The sequence below is a fragment of the Pogonomyrmex barbatus genome, unplaced genomic scaffold, assembly GCF_055798465.1.
Source record: "Pogonomyrmex barbatus isolate J1 unplaced genomic scaffold, ASM5579846v1 scaffold16, whole genome shotgun sequence".
Classification (NCBI taxonomy): domain Eukaryota; kingdom Metazoa; phylum Arthropoda; class Insecta; order Hymenoptera; family Formicidae; genus Pogonomyrmex; species Pogonomyrmex barbatus.
This window is the reverse complement of record NW_028297112.1, coordinates 7,526,464-7,547,178: the sequence shown is the minus strand read 5'-3', so window position 1 is coordinate 7,547,178 and position 20,715 is coordinate 7,526,464. Positions and strand designations below refer to the sequence as shown.

At 37.6% G+C, this 20,715-nt stretch overlaps 1 protein-coding gene and 3 pseudogenes across 1 annotated transcript; 1 reads left to right on the top strand and 3 right to left on the bottom strand.

Annotated features, from left to right (window-relative positions):
- Positions 1-7,634: 7,634 nt before the first annotated feature.
- Positions 7,635-20,715, top strand: part of LOC148937206 (uncharacterized) — a 35,136-nt pseudogene continuing 22,055 nt past the window's right edge.
- LOC148937209 (uncharacterized) lies at positions 9,071-9,807 on the bottom strand (annotated as a pseudogene).
- Positions 10,943-11,512, bottom strand: LOC148937208 (uncharacterized; annotated as a pseudogene).
- On the bottom strand, positions 18,725-20,657 carry LOC148937207 (uncharacterized). The gene has a single exon (XM_089074139.1). The coding sequence runs from the start codon at positions 20,655-20,657 to the stop codon at positions 18,900-18,902; it is 1,758 nt and encodes a 585-aa protein (XP_088930265.1). The 3' UTR covers positions 18,725-18,899.

Sequence of the window (20,715 nt, the reverse complement as noted above, 5' to 3'; positions counted from 1 at the left end):
GGGCTGAGGTTTCACTCAGCTCTGTCAGGTTTCGCCGACTCCTGTCACCATTCCTCGGGCTGAGGTTTTGCTCAGCTCCACCGGGTTTCGCCGGTTTCCGTTGCGAAGACAGGACTCGATGGCACTCAGCCCTGCCTGCAATATCTAATCGTCCCGCCTGACATTAGCTCGTAAGTGCATGCGATAGAGATTAAGGCCGCTAGTTATAAGTCGGTAACTCTAAGATCCTTAGTTGTAACCGCGCCGTAGTGATTAAGCCGTCATCGATCGCACGCCGCACCTGTCTAGCGCTTTGCGTCAACCGCTTTGCGTCAACCGCTTTGCGTCTCCGCTTTGCATCTTACCTCCTGCTGCTACCAACTACATTGCGACATCTCCTGGCCCTGCACGCTGTATCTATCTTTCGCTAAATAAACTATCTTTTTCACGTCAATCTGTGTTCTCGTAAGCTTGAGTCTCCCCTCCTCTCGAACTCGGACACCGACGAGCCGATCCGAGCGTCGAGCGAGGTGACCGCGTCACACCTTCAAAATCAGGCCGAAAAGTGCAACTGCTTTTTCTTAATAATTGGTGTATAAACATATAAAGATATTTAATATTTGTTTTCTATATTTTAATATTACTGTATATCAACATTATATATTGACATCTAAAACATGTTGTAATATTTCGTTATAGAATTGATATTGATATTTTATGATGTTTCTATATTAATTATGCGTATGTAATGTACAAATGTATAAATATTCCTTATAGAAGCAGAAATAATTTTTCAATAAAACTATAATTGCATATCATATCAATATTTTTACGTGTTAACAATTCTCGTTGTTAAAACGACCCTTATGACACCTTTACTACTTGTTATATCATCATGTCTGAATGCGCGAAATGTCAGCTCTCTGATTATCAGTTTTAATCGCTAATAATTTAAAGCTGTTATAGCTTCGACATTTTCGTATTAAAATTTTCGTTTCATTTTTACGAATAAGTCATAAATATTTCAGTCGATAATTATGGACACCGTGTATACTGAGCCTTATTTGCAAATAAAATAAATAATACAAATATATGTTTATATGTCCATATACTATTCGTTAAGCAATATAATTCGTATTACAAACTAAATCATACTCTCTTCCTTTCTTCCTCTCTCTCTCTCTCTCTCTCTCTCTCTCTCTCTCTCTCTCTCTCTCTCTCTCTCTTTCTCTCTCTCTGTGAAAATAAAAATTTCTTCATATAAGAATATATATATATATATATATACATATATATAAGAACATATAAGAACATATATACATATATAAGAACATATATAAGAACATACGTTCCAGACCTAACGCACCACTTGTTAATGGCAAATTCCTGAAATCATTTACATACAAAAATTTTAATTTACATACGAAAATTCTAATAATATTAAAATGTTGAGCCTACAATAGTTTTCAAATAGGAAACGTTTAAAAATGTTCAATCAGGTTGTCCATTATTCGCGCGTTCAGATCCGTTGCATTATTGTAGGCTCAACATTTTAGTATTAGAATTTTCATCTCTAAATAATTTTAAGAATCTATTGTAATTTTTCCTCTTGCAGGTTTAAATAATAATTATATAAAAATTATCAATGTTGAAAAGAAACACAAATGATACTCTAAAAGAACCTATAATATGTCTGTTAATGTAAATGAAACTCTGAATTAATGATGAAATTAAAATATCAATTTAACTTCAGATTTTTCGTAACTGTCTTCGTAGTTGTTCAACTAATTAAGTAATTTTTTTATTTTATGATTTTTATGATATGTAAACAGATAAGAATCTGAGAATATCTTTTTATTATTTCAGGCTTATGTTATCTACAGTCATATTTATGTACATATTAATAAAACAAAATTAATTGAATGGCAAAGAATAAAATTAAGAAGAATAAGAAATCAAGTTGAAATGTTAATTAACATTATTATTAATATTAACATTATTATATGAAAAAAAAGATATTTATTTATTTCAATGTTTCTTCCTCTTGCAGGTTCAAATATAGAAGTTATCAAAAGAGACATAAATAGACACACTTAACATGTGTGTATAAATGTAACTCCAAATTAACTATGAGATTAATAAAATTTTGGCTTTAGATGAGTATAAAAATATTCAGGAAAATGTTATCATTTTATTATATGAACATTTCAATTTGATTATAGATTTTTCATAACTATCTTTGTAGTTGTCCAATTTTTTTATTTTATATTTTTTATGAAAAATATGTAAATTTTATTACTTCAGGCTTATGTTATTTAGATTCATACTCATATACATATTCGCAAAATATAAAATGACCAACTTTATCTAAGTGTTGTGGAAAAAATGCTAATTAATTAATTGAATGGCAAAGAATAAAGTTAAGAAGAATAAGAAGCCAAGTTGAAATGTTAATATGTTTATATTTGAATATTGGAATAATGTTAATATTAACATATTATCAAATTTTACATAAACCTTTCAACTAGGCTTCTGATTTTTTGTAACTGTCTTTGTAGTCATTCAATTACATGAGAAACAATCCGAACAAAGTTCATCAAACATGAAATTGTTTTTCTTTTTTCTAATTGGTTAAATTCTAATCTAATCTCAAGCTCAATCTTTAATCTGATACTGGCTTAAAAGGACCTAATATGTGCGAATTAATGAAATTTACGAAGTTGAAATGTTTATGCAAAATAATAATGTTAATATTAAAATTTTAACTTCCTATTCTTCTGAATATTGTCATTCAATTAATAAATAATTAATTTTAGGATTTTTTCCAAACCACAATTAGATAAAGCTAATTATTTTATATATAGATATGTATATGAATACGAATCTAGATAACATCAAATCAAAATGTTCATATAATAAAATAGTAACATTTATATTTTTATACTCATCTAAAGCCATATTTTAATGTCGCCCTTAATTTAAAAGATTTCATTCACCCAAACATATTAGGTCTTTTTAGAGTATCGTTTATGTCTCTTTTAAACATTGTTTTCTTGTATACACATATGAGATCTTTTTAGAGCAGCGCTCGGAATTAGTTGAGCCTTTCGGTTCGATTTCGAAGACAACGCCTGCAGTTCCCCCACCATCGCTCGAGTCTCAGCGGTCGAGCCGCCGAACAGCTGTGCCTCAGGAGCGTCGCCCTGTGAGAAACATGCTCGTACGCCTTTCACTTCAAACTGTCACTTAGATATCTTCTTTGCTAAATTATTTTTATTTTTATAAATAAACAAAACGTTGAATTTTTTATTAATATATTATATTGTGCTTTATTTATGAGTGTTCTTTTTTCAAATGTAATATGTCAAATATTTCAAAAAATATAAAAGATATGGAAAAATATTTCAGATAAAAGTTTTATAACTTTGAGGAGGAAAGATGATAACATTATCAATTTCATTGTAAATAGCGCCACTTTCGAGATTGTAAACTTTACACCAATTGATTTATCTCATTATTCTGTGCAGAAAAATATTAAGATACGTTTACCAAAAAATGATTAATTTATTTTATGTTTTATGACAAAATACGATGAAAAAGTAAGTAAAAAAGCAAAATATCTTGTAAATTAGTAACTTTTTAATTTGTGCCCTAATATTATATATATAATATTTTTATATCCAGAATACTTAGAGAAATCTTGCATAATAAAAAGTATATGATTCCATTTAAAAGAATAGCAATCATAAAAAATCTCGAAAGTGGCCCTATTTACAATGAAATTGATAATATTATCATCTTTCCTTCTCGAAGTTATAAAACTTTTATCTGAAATGTTTTTCTATATCTTTTATATTTTTTGAGATATTTGACATATTACGTTTGAAAAAAGAACATAAATAAAGGACAATATAATATATTAATAATAGAAAATTCAACGTTTGTTTATTTATAAAAATAAAAATAATTTAGCAAAGAAGATATCTAAGTGACAGTTTGAGGCGAAAGGCGTACGAGCATGTTTTTCACAGAATGACGCTTCTGAGGCACAGCCGTTCGGCAGCTCGGCCGCTGAGACTCGAGCGATGGTGGGGGAACTGTAGGCGTCGTCTTCGAAATCAGACCGAAATGTTAAACTAATTCCGAACATTTAGAAGATTTAGAAGATTTCATTCACCCATACATATCAGGTCTTTTTAGAATATTATTTATTAAACATTAATAAACACATTAATAATAATACATTAATAATAATGTAACTTTTATATATTTTAATCTGCAAGAAGAAGAAACATTGAAATAAATAAATATCTTTTTTTCATAAAAAGAAATAAAAGAATTATAAAATTTTTTTAACTTGGATTCCTATTCTTCTAAACATTAATCTTTGCCATTCAATTAATGTTTATAAATTTTTATAAAAATTATCGTGATTAGTTAAAAAAGAATCTGAAATTGAATTAAAATGTTCATATAAAAATAAAATAATAAAATGAAAAATAGAATTTACCTGCAAAATATAGTAGACACAAACATGAGTTACACTCCGAAACAAATTATCACAAACTGCCAAACTCGCCGCGAATGTCAACATCAATGGCCACCACTCGGATGTGCAGAAAAAGAGTAAGCATACTATGCAATAGTAGTAAGCAATTTATTAATACTGCTAATGTTTCTTTTTCAATGCACGCGTATTTATTACACACGCGTATTTATTATTATATTGATACTCGAGAGGTCTAAAACCAAAAACAACATGTTTATATCAATAAATCAGATCGAGAAGTCAGGGTCATTGCAGGATCCAGCGAACATTGATTCGCTAGATCCTACAGTAATCCTGACTTATCAGTCTGATAATCTGCTGGGTTGATAAGATTAATAATGACATCTCGTAACATTGCAGTCGTACAAAGGCGACAATAATAATGACGTTTCTTAAAGTAAAAATTTCCAAATCGGACTTTGCGTAGCAATATTTCTGTTTGTAGGGCACGTAGCAGAAAAATAAAAATACTTTTATTATGCCAGTTGGATTTAAGCTATCGATCAAGCCTACTTAGAATTTGATCAGTTTAGCCGTTATTGAGATTCGATAATTTCGGATGCTCGCATCTCGCCGACTCGCGTAAAGTCACACAATAATCCTCGGTTGATTTGACACCCGAGACACTATCGTGTCTCCTGATATGCCTCAAATATTTCAAGACTCTTTTCATCTGCTTCTGTCCGGAAAGAGACGGTAGTTGATTTCGGAACACTATAACAGGGAATAGATGTAAAAGGTGGAATATATCGTATTACTCGACGATCGCGTATCCTTAGGGTGAGCCTATGGACCGGCGGCAGGAGAAAGAGAGAGAAGATGCACCGACTTTCTTGACGATCGCGTATCCTTAGGGCGAAGCTATGGACCGGCGGCAGGAGAGAAAGGGAAAAAATTTATTAAATTTCGAGAGATGATCAAAAGTAGAGAGGAAACAAAAAGCAAAGTTTCGCGTAGAGAGGATCACGTAGAGAGGAGGTGGGTTACCGAAGCGCGTTACAATCGAATGATAAATAAAAGAAGAAAAATTTGACTTATTAGTGACACTGAGGACTTGTTGATGCTGATGACACGTGGACTGAGAAGGTTTCCGTGGTGATCGGCGAGATCTCGAGCTCGTAACTTCACTCGTAAGTCTTAGTCGCATACTGACTCTAACTTTTTATGTTTCGACGAGGGGCCCAAGGCGAGATCTTCGAAAAATTAAGAGAGCGATATTCTCGGAATCGTGATTCATGTAGGACTTTCATGTAGGAAAAGTTCCGTTGAGTCTCGCGCTTTATTTTTTGAAGATAGGTCTTTGAGGGAATCGCAATCCGGTCTTTATCGGTAATTTAATAATAAAGAAGAAACTCTTGTAAATCGTTCGAGGATCGCATTATTGTTTACCGATGAGCAGCTGTTAGTTTGCCGCGAAAGAGAAGAATCATGGAGTCCGTCGAACAAAAGAACAGTTCATTAAATGTATGCTTAATGTCAATTCTTGTATTGATCATTTAAAATAAACTTCAACTATTCCCGATAGAATCCACCATAGAAGAAGATCCGAATCCGAGTTAAAAGGATTAATATGCATGTACGATAAGGCTCCCAATATAAAAATAGACAAAAGGGGTGTAATGGGGTGTAATGGGTCTTATTGCCATTACACGCTTTTTGTCTATTTTTATATTGGGAGCCTTATCGTGCATATTTGTTTTACACAGGCTGAGAAAATGCGTTTTCATTTTTCCTTTTTCCAGTACATTAATTTCTTTTTTGGACATAATACTGTCATATTATTCAAATCATGGATTAAGCTCAATAAAATCATCATTAAGGGTAGACTGAAAACCGAATTTTTACGCAAATACATTAAATTTAATATTATACCTCCGCATGTATCCAATGTTCGGTTTAACACCAACCTTTTTAGTCATAAGTCAGTTGAGGAATTTAAACATTTGAGAGGTCAATTCTGTAAGAAATTACTACAGGTAGAACTCTCCGACACGTACTCATACATCAAAGCTACACACAATCGGGTCTATAAATTGTCTCGACGGTTATATCATAACATTCCATTATCTATTTGCAACTTTTTTTCACTAGACAACAAAGATCGCTACATTCCTTTTTTACCAATTTACGTGACAAACTTAACACGAAATTTGACAAATTATTGACGAAACATAGAGCTAAAATCATTGACATTAGACCGATACATTATTTCTACAGGCCCCCCACTCATTCCTACTCCTCAGTCAGTCAACAGTGTTTTTATTTTAAAGCAACCAATTCAAAGAACGCATGAAATCGCGAAATTGAGATCGTGATTGACCCACACACGTTTATGGATAAAGGTATAGACTCGTCGACTTCTTTGCACGTCAACGATAAATGGTTTTATGAATTTGTCCTCCACACCTGTTCCGATAGATGTACAGAGCCTTTTACAACTGGGTGATAACTTCAGTCTTCCTATTAATAACAATGAAAAACTAACTACTGAATTCATTAAAAACTTCGAGAGTAATCTTATGAAATTCCCTACAACAACACAAATGTCTATCAGTCTATCAGAAATCGCGCTGTAAACATTATTAATAGTCTAATCTCCCTAACTATTTGACTCCAAAAAATTATGAATTTAACATACGCCTAATGAATTAGTGTCCACTATCAGTAAGTTTTTACAACACAATGACAATCTCATGGTCACTCGCGCGGACAAGGGGAACATCACTGTAGCTCTGAATGTATATTTCAAGAAGATGAAAGAGCTATTAAATGATAATACCACTTATTCCATTGTCAAAAAAGACCCAACAAAGAAGCTCACCTCATGTTTACGAGAGTTACTTAAGAGATAGAAAGATGCTGCGTTCATATCGGCCTCTACCTATAGACATCTTCTTTACGATGATGGGATTTTGCCGAGAGCGTATGGATTTCCAAAAATTTACAAACCTGATTGTCCCTTCCGAATCATTATCTCTTCTCTCAATAGCCCCCTGTATAACTTAGCCTTGTATAACACTTAACACGTTATCGCATAATCAAAAGTGTTCCTGTTGCACATATAGCCACATCAACAATAGTTTCGAATTGGTAAAAAGATTCTCTAATGTGCACATCGACAGAGATTTCTCGTTGATTTCCTTGGATGTCGTGTCGCTGTTTACCAATGTGCCCATTGAAATGGCCATTGACAGCGTCTCTGCCAGATGGGATTACATCTCATAAGTGTTCAATTTCAAAATTTGAGTTTATCACCGCGGTCAGATTCATATTAAATATTTATTTCACCTTTAATGGAACGTTTTACCAACAGATTTTTGGCATACCTATGGTTCACCTCTCTCACTCATCATAGCAGACATAGTATTACAAGATTTAGAAACTAGAGCTCTCAATTCCTTGTCTTTTAACCTATCATTTTTTGTTAGATACGTTGACGACATTGCTTTGGCTGCTCCCTCCGACTTACTCAACTACACTCTGAACATCTTTAATACTTTACACCCACGTTTGCAATTTATAATGGAGATCGGCGCGGGACACAAGCTCAACTTCTTGGATGTTACTATAATTTTGGCGGACAATCAGTTGATATTTGATTGGTATCACAAACCGACGTTCTCAGGGAGATACTTACATTTCCTCTCGAATCACCCGGTATGCCAAAAAAGAGGTACCGCCATGGGACTATATTCTGTAATCATCTGATTACAGAATAATCATTTGCATTTCGTCTGCAATGTATGTATGGTATAATGTATAGTAAAAGCGCGCGCGCGCTTAAAATTTAATAAATATATACTGACTAATAAATAAATAAATATATATATATATATGTGTATATTTATTTATTAGTCAGTAAGTAGTGATACTAGGGCGGTTCTAACCCAAGAGCTCCGAGCGGGGTGCGGGTGTGCGGGGTAACTCGGGGACGCGGGGGTAAAGGAGAGGGGGTAACTGGTAGGCACGGGGGAATGCTTTGTCGATGATCCTTTGGAATGTACTTTTGAGGGGGAAGAGGGGAGGGGGTCTTTTTTTGTCTAAGAAGAGCTGCTAAAAAAGATATTTTTGTAGAAATTGACGTAGGAAAAAAAAGGAAAAGAAAGCGCCGTTATTCCGGCTGCAATAAATGTACGTGTCGCAACATGTTTATTTCGAACAATCTCGAAAAATCCGTTATTCAATGAAAATAATGTTAGTCGGTAAATGGACACTTTTCCTTAATTTTTTTCTTGTTTTTTAGTAATAAATACTGAATGTGCTCATTTCTATTTGATCAAGTTCTCACGTAGGAAACAATAAATTTTGATAGCGATGGAAAATGAGAAACTACAAAAAAAAGTGAACTATAGAAAAATGAAATGAATTCAATAAGAAAAAAAGATATTATCCTTTTTTCATTGATGTTTTTTATTGATTATACCAATAAATAATATCTTATTATAACTGAAATATTATTTTATTTTAAGATGGGAAATAGGGAAATTTGTTTTGATTGAAATCATATTTTTAAATGTGAAAACGTTTTTATTCACATTTTTGTTACATCGTCTTTTTTTCATACATAAAAACTAAAGCTAACAATTCGCAATCGACGAGTTGATGTCTATCGAAGATATCGCTATCGCGTATCATGTATGGTACCTCCTCGGGATTTGTTATAATATATGCAATGTTGGAGAATCACGTATACTTTTCATCGATCGTTTCAACGAGTTTGTCTAGTTGATTGAACGTTATATCAATACATTCGGCGAGATTAAACATACGGCGTAGCATCGATTCGACCATAATGCGTACGTTTGAAGATTCAAGACGTACGAGTGTAACGTTGTTCATCATACAAACTCGGACTGTTAACAGTCCGACGCTTATAAAATTGTCTTTGTAATTGTTTCGTAGCAATTTGTAGATATTCCATTGCTGCTCATGGAGTCCTTTCCATGTTTCGAGAGACAGTATCAGCTCTTGTCCTCGATGATCTCCTAGGGCGATCTCTACGTAGCTCGGTGGACCAACATTGATTCCAATTTCCAGAAACTTGAAGCCCGTCAGGTTGTAACGTCTGCTCATCAAGCGCACCGTGCGAGGCTCCATCGAAATGCTGTATAACAGAAATTAAGGACGTAATATTGCATAATGTTGCAAAAAGAAAGAAAGAAAATGTCGAACTTACGCGTTACGTTCCTTCTTCGTTTCATCATCGTACAGTGCACTGCTTCCTTTGGCGGAGTACATTGCGTGTGGATCGTTCGTACAAACGAATGATGGAGAAGCGGAGTACGTTGCGTATGGTTCGTTTGTACAAACGAATGATGGAGGACTGATCGCACCCGCGTAAATTTTGACACGGCAGAGCGTTAATCCCTCCTTCCTCTCATTTGAAAGATGGAGTGAACAAAAAATCCAATGACCTCGCTGAACGACAATACTCTATTATGATAGTATTTCGTGAATAGGCATGTTATAGTGGCCAAGAAAAAGACAAAGAATCGTACAATTGCAGATAGCACATCGAATTTACTGTTATAGTGATTATAAACTGAAAGAAAAAAAGATTGCGTCATTATCAATTAATTATAAAATTTTTATTTCAAGAAAAAAACCTAATCAGCTAAAAAATATATAAAAAGAAAAAAAAGAAAATATAAATGTAAATGTAAATGTAAAAAGTTTCACGCTTCAATCATAACGCAATTTCTTTGTCATCGATGAGTCGATCGAACGTTACATTGAAAAAATGTATAGGATCGTTGGAATATTAAGTAATCATCAATGTAATAGCGGGGAAAAGGAATAAAAGAAAATATATTATATGTTATATATATTTATTTAAGATTATCTGCCCATCAATTAAATAATTTAAATACATTTTATAACGCGCAATTGGTATAATGATATCCACATCGTATAGAATTATCAGCATCTAGATTATTTAAAGAATCTGTGTCTTCGTAATCCGCATCCAGGGTCTTGATGTACACGCGCTCTTGCTCATCGTCCAGAAGCAAATTCCGCAACCATTTTCGTTTTTCGTCCCTTGACATATATGACAGCATCATCATCGTCGTTATCTTCTTTCGTACTATGCACAGCTTTCGTAATCAAACTTTTAGCTTCGCTGTACGGAATCGTTCCGTCGTTCCATCGCAATCTATGATGATGACGTATCACCCAGCGTGCGCGAGATTTGTCGGCATTTGCCAGGAAATGCCACGGTATAGGGCTTGCGAAAATGTAATGAGAGAGAACGGTCCGTTCTTTGAGAGCAGCAAACTCTTTTACGACAAACTGTCCTTCAACGAGGAAACCTTGCAGGTCTACGAACGTTGGCACAGACATGACTGTCGAGAAGAAGATTGCGATCGATTTCGATGTATAGATTTTATTGTCTCTCATATACCAGCGATGCTCTTAGGTGATCTTGCGTACAACATTGGTCAACGGGTTGTACTAAACCACGCGATCGTGTATAATGAGACAGTACGCGGTGGTATTCATCGGTACGTTCTCCTTAGTCTCAAATTCCAATCTCACATCCACGGTTGCGCTCTTGACTGATCCATTTTGTCGAGAACAATCGATGATTACGAATGTACCGTAACGTAGAAAAGACGTGAGGGTAAGACTTGGCTCGAGATACTCGTATCCGTAGTAGTTTTTGCAGAAACGCGCGTACATTTCGTACACAGACCATCTGTTTTTTTCGAAATCCAGCTTCATATTGTCGTACGGATAACATTCTGAGTTCAGATAGAATTTTACGTTGGTCAAGTTGCAGTCGTCGAATCGGCTCGTGTCCTCGGCCATGATGTTCTTTCGGCCTGTTTGCAAAGCGAAGATGACATATCGCAGCTTCTCCAACTGAGTAGCGGTCTTGATGGCCCACGAATGCTTGGTTGTACGCTGTAACAGCGGAAACTCGTACAGATCCCACGAGCGAAAAGCCATGCTCAAGTATCCGCTCTTCAAAGTACGCAGCATCGATAGTTTTGTTATCTCGTTCAATAACACGGCATTCCATTGTATCTTGAATAAGTCGATCACGGGATCCAATGCCGAATTTCCCATCAGGCAATTGTTGTCGTTGCGCGATTGTATTAAGATCAACTCGTGACGAGCGTTGATTACCACGCGTCTGTAATCCTCGCAGAATTCCAACAGTACGTAGAGAGGTACGCAAAAGTTAAAATATCTATCCGCGTTTGGTACGCTCATGCCAGCCAGCATTTCTCAGAATCACGCTTCTCTCGGATGACGTCATTACGTAGTATTTGAGCGCGCTAATTATGCCCACGTTTCTGTTACGATCAATCTCCACGCTATCGAGCTCGTATCGAATCTCAATCTCGAACATGAACGCCACAAAATTATTTCCCAACATCACATCAGATCCGTCGACAACATTTTTCTTCGTTAATTTTCCCTCGATATATAAAAAGCTTTCGTACGGCAATGTACAGATCCTGTTGCTGTATGGGTATTCTTATCTCATCACTGTACCAAAACGTTGTATTGGCGAACGGGTTATACGTATGAGTTTCATTCTTGACGATGCGATCGTCGAAGATTGGCTCGTCTTCGATGTTTAGGATGTCAGTCATCTCACAAGTTGCGTACCGCGAATCCTAAAACTTGTAAAAATTTTCGTTCGATGCGTTGAGTTTCTTTCTCTTTTTGATGCAACCGGATGAGCGAGTATTGTCGATTGGTGTTTTCTTTATAAAAGATGCGTTATCTCTCTGCGCGTGCTTCGCTTCGTTCAACACGACCAAATGTCGCGCTCGCGTTATCGCTGTCGCCGTCGTACGTGCAATCTGATCTCTTCTCCTCTGAAATCGAGCAATCGTCCGTTCTGATTAACAATGCATATCGTTAGCTCCGTAATGCTCCGTACGATGACTGGCAAGTAAATGATTTGCATCGGCCTTTCCGATATCTTATATCCTGGTGGCACGCTCGGCGAAAATTCATGTATCGTGTGCACACTTTTGTCGTTGCTATACACGCCCGCGATCACGTTGCACTCTACACGGATAATGTTTATATTCATTATGTTGATTGACATGTCCGATTTATACCACTTTCGCGGTTGCAATATACGCCCAAATAAGAAGGGAGGGTGTGCGTCACGACCACGAACCAGTCGTAAAAACTCGTAATTATTCTGCGAAAAAATACCACCTCAGCCAGGAATCGAACCTGGATCTCCTGCTTACCGGGCAGGCATCTTATCCTTTCGACTACCGAGGCATGTGATGATATTTATCGCAAATAATGTGTTTAGAATAACACGTCAACAATACAATGATACATGTACGCTTTGACGAGAAATCAAGCAGCGATCCAATGTTATTGGGCTTGTTAAAATTTATTCTGTAATCACATTTAATCTCACACCTCATCGTATTGTAATTTGCACGGAGCACTATCGGGTATTCACCAATGTCATCATCGCCGCGCGCGGTGTTACCGGCGTTACCATCGGATGTGTCGCGTCGCGGATGTTTTCGTAAAATCTCACGTTTCAAAAATTCATTTATGGCTTTCAGTTCGTACGACCCCTCGGGAATCGTAATTTTTGCGTCGTCTTTGTCAAAATAAAATTTATTGTTCGAAACGTTTACATTCGGTATCGTGATAAGTCTCTAAAATTGTTAGACCAAGCTCGTAGTCATCGTCGTTCAAATCTCTGGCTGGAAAGTAGTTTGTCGCGAGACGCTTTCCCGCTAACGTAAGCGTCAGCGACATGATGGAAAAGCGTTCAACGAATACTGAAACGTTGCAGCATTTTGTCAGACTTAATAATAATTCATGCGCATCGACCGTTTGGAGAAACCACAAACACAGCTGTCCGTAGACACTCTGATCGGACGTTCGTCTGATAGGACGTTCGATTGTACTCTATCATAACATTGTCTTCGAAATATCATACCAGTTCCTTCGGCGGTCGAAGATTACCGAAACTGTCGAAATATATAACACGATCGTTTCTCTTTGCGTACGCTACCCAATGAATGCCGGGACCCATCGTGTCATCCAGATTTACGATACCGCTCTCTTTTCGACGCGCGCCGCTAATCGGTAATGCGTCACGCATGAAAACGTCTCTGAAGTACGCCCATACGCTTCGCCAATTGATCCAATTGTACGTTGGTAGTTACACCCGTAGGTATTTTTATTGTCTCTTTGACGTTTTTTTTTCTTTTTTTCTTTTTTCGCTGTTACACCTCGTCCGCCTTTGTACGGAGCGAAATATAGTCCCCGTCCGTATTTGTACGGAGCGAGATACAATTCCTGTCCGCGCTGTTTCGACGTTGCGCGATTGTGACGTTGTAGTTCCTCGAGCTGACGTTGTATGGCTTTCTTGTCGTTTACCGCCTTCGCCACGTTGGCCGCTCCGCCAATCACCATGGAACCGAGCGCCCAACATTGGCAGAATCGGTAATATGCCGCCTCGTTTCGCCGTTGGAAGTATTCGCTTTTTCCTTGTTTTCGCTTTCATACCCATGCCGATCTTGATCTTGGCTTTCATCGCTGCCCAAACAGCTGTAGCGGCAGCTTTTTCGCCCAAATTCGAATCTCTCGCAATGACGCGTCCTAGGGCTTTATCGGCGAGTATCTTATCCGCCGCGTGTCTGTCGGTGAGATCGTTGCTATGAGAATACGCAATGTCGTGTTCACGGCACGCCGCGTCTAGTGGATTTATGCCCGTTTCACCTCTCGCTTTTTCAACCGAGTACTCGGACCGCAAAACTGATAGCCGGAAATATGTAACTCGAAAGGAAGCGCACTTATCACTCGATTGAGCAGTCCTCCAACGCAGCCTTTGTTCGTTGCTGCTGACATATGTTACAATCCTTTATCTTCGGTGCGGGGCCGTCTATATGTGTGCGTTGCCACGATTGATTATAATGCTCGACGCAGCGACGATAGATTTGAACCTCCAAATCCGCCTTTATATGCTCCGGAAGTTTGTCCCACACGTGGTCGATATAATCGCCACATATGCGTAACAATATGATCTTCGATATATATTGCAACTGTTCAGCGCGCAAATCCCAAATATCAAATAGATGCGATAGCGCGAGATACATTTTTGCTACTGAGCGAATCGCGGTTTCGCGCGCCTATAAATATAGGCGTTTAATCAAAGCCTAGATAACGCAGTGTGAACATGAAATTCGTGCGGCATCCGCAGACGATACACGTCGTGAACTATGACGAGAAAGCGCAAATGATGGGAGACATCGCGACGAAGCGCTAACATGGTGAAATATTACCGAGTACTATACGCGCGATTATTTGCGATCCATCGAATTGCGGTAAAACCAACGTTCTCATAAGTTTGCTCGAGAGTCCGCACGGTGTACGTTTCGAGAACGTGTACGTGTATTCGAAGTCATTGCAACAACCAAAATATCGATATCTCGAAACTTTGTTGGCATCGATCGACGAAATCTATTTTACGTTTTCCAACAACAGTGACGTCATTTACCGAGCGAGGCGTCTCAATTCGATCTTCGTCTTCGACGACATTGCATGTGATAAGCAAGATGTGATGAGAGAATATTTCTCGATAGGTCGCCACTCGAACGTCGACTGCTTCTATCTCTGTCAGACGTATGCGAAGATACCTAAACATCTGATACGCGACAATGCGAACTTGCTGATCTTATTTAAACTGGATGGTACCAACTTGAAACATGTTTACAATGATCATGTGAATACTGACATGTCGTATGATGAATTCTGTGCGTTATGCCGCGATTGTTGGCGGCGCGAGTATGGATTCATAGTGATAGACAAAGATAGTCCGTTTGTCAACAGGCAGAAAAGAATTTAACACGTTCGCGGTACCATAATGTGGTTAGTCGATGTTGATATGTCAATTAGGCAACATGAATAACATCAAAGATCGCGAGAAAATAGCAAAACAGATTGCGAAAACGAGCGATTCGATTCGCAAAAAATATCACGCTTTGAAAACTGGTAAAATAGATGAAGATGTAGCGTTGGAGAGACGCTTCAAATCCATCGTCGAACCTCTAAAACAGATTGTCGAGGAAACACATCCAATTAAAAAAGTAGCTAATGTTGCAAAGGATATCAGTATTAAGAAAAAAAAGAACGTGAAGACAGCGATGACGATGACGATACTACTACTACTACTACTACTACTACTACTACTACTACTACTATTACTAACAGGGATTCATATTGGACGGATGTTGGATGGTTGAAATTATCGCCGCAATCTAAAAAGCGTACAAAACAATTGAATACCGTGTCAGATTCATTCACGTTCGATTCTACATCGATAGAACCATTAAAAGAACTACCGAAAATATTGCTATTTGTGCGAAATGAAAATATTTTTGAAACAAAAGACGTTAGTGAACCGTCACTTGAAACAACTATCAAACAGAATTTGCAAACGCATGGAAGTCGTGAGACGCTTCATGGTCAGCTAGGACGAAAGTATGTGGGCCTTTTTCTCGGTGACGATATAGATAAAGCGATCGATAATGTGTACGGTACCTATTTCGACAAAAGTGGTACAATGCTCGGTGACAAAAAGTTTGACGTTGACAAAAATGACTCCATAATCATAGACAATGTAAGATACAATGATACACCAGGATTATACGAATTGATCTTCAAGAGACTTCCCGATGAAGCTATATTTACCGAAGATGACAAACAAACGTATAAAAGTATACTATTAACAACGAATGCTCATAGACGTGGTCACAGCGCCCATAATCCCATCATGGGCAACAAGGGATACAAGTACATTAATATCATCGCTCCGCTCGTATCTACATATAAAAGAAGCAGTAAAAAGGGTGCAGGCATGAATAATATATCATCCACCATGAAGTTAAATGATAACAAGATCGATTACGTGTATTGGGACGATCCCAACGAACTGGTGGATCGACTTCGATTACTCGACGCTTCGCACCGAGCTAGTCACAACGCTCACGACAACGAGATGCTGTCGATCATCGAGGAACTTCGCGAAGCCGGCATTATTATACATTAAATCGCGTGTCAACGAAACGAGCCAGTCGATTGAGGAAGAAAACTTTAATTGTAATATATCTTATTTACACGCATTAATATCAAACATCGTCGAAACATGAGATCGTCAAAATCCGATGAACGTGAAAAAAATATTAACTCCATAAGGCGACGACTCGTCGAGGAATTGCACGCTCCAGCCAGAAGAAATTTTCCACGAAGACGTGTCATAATTCGAGGATACGACGATCTGTGGCAAGCTGATATCAAGATGCGCCCATATTCGAATTTCAACAGAGATCATCATTACATACTCACCGTTATCGATGCGTTGAGCAAATATGCCTGGGTCGTACCACTCAAGAGCAAGGTCGGAAGCGAGACGAGTAATGCTATCACCGAGATAATTCGAGAGAGCGGAAGATGCCCGAGAAATTTGCAAACGGATATGGGGAAGGAGTTTTACAACGCCGATGTGCAGAACTCTTGAAAAAACATAGCGTTAATCATTATTCCACGTATTTGATATTGAAGGCATCGATCGTCGAACGGTTTAATCGCACACTTAAAAACGACATGTGGAAGATGTTTACACTTAATGGTACTTACAAATGGGTCGACGCGCTGTCGCGTCTCGTGTTAGATTACAACGCGCACAAACATCGTACTATTGGCATGCGACCCATTGACGTAACTCCCGCACTAAAAAACTCTTGGATACGGTGTACAGCGCGATAAAGATCGCAGATCCAGCAAAATTCAAAGTAGGCGAATCGGTACGCGTGAGCAAGTACAAGACAGTTTTCGAAAAAGGTTACACGCCAAATTGGACCACCGAGGTGTTTAAGATCGTTAAAGTGCAGCGTACTAATCCCGTAACCTATCTACTCGAAGACTATCGCGGAGAATTCGTTGCTGGAGCGTTCTACGAGCACGAGTTGCATCGCGTGACTCATCCGGACGTGTATCTCGTGGAGAAAGTACTGCGTAGGAAAGGAGATAAGGTTTACGTCAAGTGGCTAGGATTCAATGGGTCACATAATTCTTGGATACACAAAAATAATGTGATTTAATTCATTTATTGTAAACAAATATAAAAATATTTATATAAAAAATTTTTAATTCATTCATTTTATTGTAAAAACAAATAAAAAAATATTTATATAAAAATATATACAATAAGTCTTATTTTTTCTTCCATTACATTTTCGTAAAGAAACTATACAGAGGGACTAACTACGATGAACTTAAGATAATATATAAAATGTATAAAATTACGGAAAATACGTACATATGTACATATAAACTATAAGAAATACATACATATGTATATGCATACGTACATATGTGCATAAACTACAAGTATGTATATACATACGTACATACGTACATATGTATATGCATACATACATATATACGTACGTACATTACATACTGTACATATGTACATACGTACATATGTACATACGTATATATAAACTATAAGAAATACGTGCATATGTACATATATATGTATAAAACTATATAAAAACTATAAAAAAAAAATACATGTATATTACAAAGATATTCGCCAATGTCCCCATGGTAACATTTCCGTCGAATCCGGTATGATGTATTGTTTGTCATCGTATGAACTCAGAGCAATTTTTGACTCGGATACCGTATACTTGGTGTAACTTGGATCTTATACATGACTGGCGACGAGTCATTTCGATCTTTTCATTCAAACACCTGTTGTGCGGGTCGTTTCGAAGGATCGGTCCAGGAGTCGGCGGGGAGGAAGCACTTCACCACTTCTTGTTTATATCAATAAATTTTATTAAAACTCAATACAGGTTGTCTTTTCTAATTCGAACCGCGACAGACGTGACGGCACGAGGATCTCGACGAGTCCTCTCCTCATATCGGTCTCCCGTTTTTATCCTGTTCCGGGCGGCCGGTCCTTGCCGTATCATCAACATTCTCGTCAGCGTTCGCGGTATATTTCTGGGTCGCGCGGCGGTTTTCCGCGTAAGGGCCGCGCAACCCGGTTAACAATTGCTTCATGTCGAACGATTACACCATATTTGCGCGATTAGCACAATTCGCTGTCGCTTGGTAAAATAATAATTCATCGGATAAAATATCGCTTGCCGCAATCCGCTTTGTCAGCGATGGGCGCGATTGCATTCTCGGCGCTCGCGACATCCCTCCCCCTGTGATGGAAGGGAACCATGGGGGTTCGGCTTTCATGTATCCCTTACTTGGCGCTCGCGGCATCCCTCCCCCCCTTCGATGGAAGGTGATCTTACTTGTTAGTTTACATATGTTGTCGCGTGACTGTAATATAATCGTATGCTTATGACTAATATAACATAGCATCGTCGCGGCGCCTCTGTGCGGTCTCGCTTTTCTTCTGCTTTTTATTTTTGTTTTTGTTTATGCGCCATGTTATTAATCCTATTATAGTTATTATTACTACGCAGGTGCCTGTTCCCATAGAGTATACAGTGTATTTATTTTTGAGTAAATTATAATCGCTATCTTCTAGAGTTTCTCTTATTTCTTCTAGACTTATGCTTAACTTGGTTAAATCTACGGGGTTCTTAATTATTTGTCGTAACGTGTCGGTTTTCGCTAGCTTGTTCTTATCGGTGTCCTTATTTTTTATTTCTAATGTTATATTGTATTCGGGGAGGTAGTTTTGAATATATTTTATTCCCTCAATTTTTCGTGTTTTTAATATTACATTTGGTGTGATTAGCTTGCAATTATCTTTTAGCTTTATTTTTCCGGTTTCTTCTAATATAATTTTCTCTTCTATTTGCTTTTCGCACTTAATGCTAATTTCTTGCTTGTGTGCCGTGGAATAGAGCCACGCTTGCTCTTCCGTCAATGCTATCCACAACGGTGTGTTAGATATCATATGATTCTTTTCGCAGTAATTGAGCTGTCCCGGTGTATGTGTATATATTTGCACCTCGCATGGTGCTGTTGTTTCCGCATAATATGTCGCGAAGTTCTGTTCGCATGTGTATGTGTTTGTTTCTCGTATGCAGCGTTCTAACTCTACTTCCTCTAGTAATTTGTAGTGGTGATTCTCTTTATCTATAGCTAGCAAAGGATGGTTTATTTTTATGTAGGCGAATACATTCGCATGATCGTGTACTGGTAGCGGTATTGCTTTAACTAATTTAAATGTAGGGTATGCTACTACCGGAAATCGCAAGATTGTGTATATGTATGGACTATCTGAATATGCGCTAAAAGTGATGTATGTGTGTATGGTCTGCCAGTGCTCAATCTGGATTTTAAAAGGAAAGTGTAATCCCATTTGTAATTGTGTAGCCGCTTCTTTGAGGGCTGTTATTATATGTTTGATGGGTAGTAATCGTGTCGGTATCATTCCGTTTTTCCCGTATGTCAGGTAGTCTATTACATTTTCCGTGTCCTTCGTTAAATCGTTCATTATCGTTGTCAGGATTACTAAGTGTTCGTCTACGTCTGCCTGTAGTGTTGACTCGGTCAATCGTTGTTCTAGTCGTTTTGTCGCACTCATTATCAGATTTTCATTATAATTTAGAGTATTTTCTAATTCGTCCAAGTGCGCTATTGTGGCGTTGATTACTTTTATTTGGTTTGCTACTGCGTGCTGCAGTACCTTGCCGTTTGTTCGTAACGTTTGCAGTTGTTCGTCTATTAGTTTCTGATCGTCGGCGTCCATCGTTCCGAATAATATTTTGCTGACCGACCCGATCGCATCTAGCAGTCCTCGTGGTTTGTCAGTCGTTTTGTATAGCGTTTCTACTTGTGTCAACAGCGTGATCAGTTTGGTATTTTTTCTTTCTATTATCCTCATAATGTTTCGGCAACCTAACTGTGCGTTGCCTATTACTTTTCGGCACTGTATTTTGGTTTCCTCCATATAGTCTTGCAATTGCTGATGTCTGATCTCTAATTCTTTTGCGCTCAATTTTATCACTAATTTCCATGCCGATTCAGCCTGTCTCAGCTGACCGATTTCCTCGTAGTAGATTCCTGGCTGGTGTGAGAACAATTCCCAGTCAAGATTATGCTGAGAGTCAGGTGTCGCTTGTCCTGCTTTTCTCCACATAAGGAGCATCCTGCAAATTTAGGTTCAGGTTACTTTTCCGTGAATCCTCGTCGTGCATTTTCTTATG

Coding starts and splice junctions, on each gene's coding strand:
- LOC148937207 (XM_089074139.1), bottom strand. CDS start 20,657: ATGCTCCTTATGTGGAGAAAAGCAGGACAAGCGACACCTGACTCTCAG.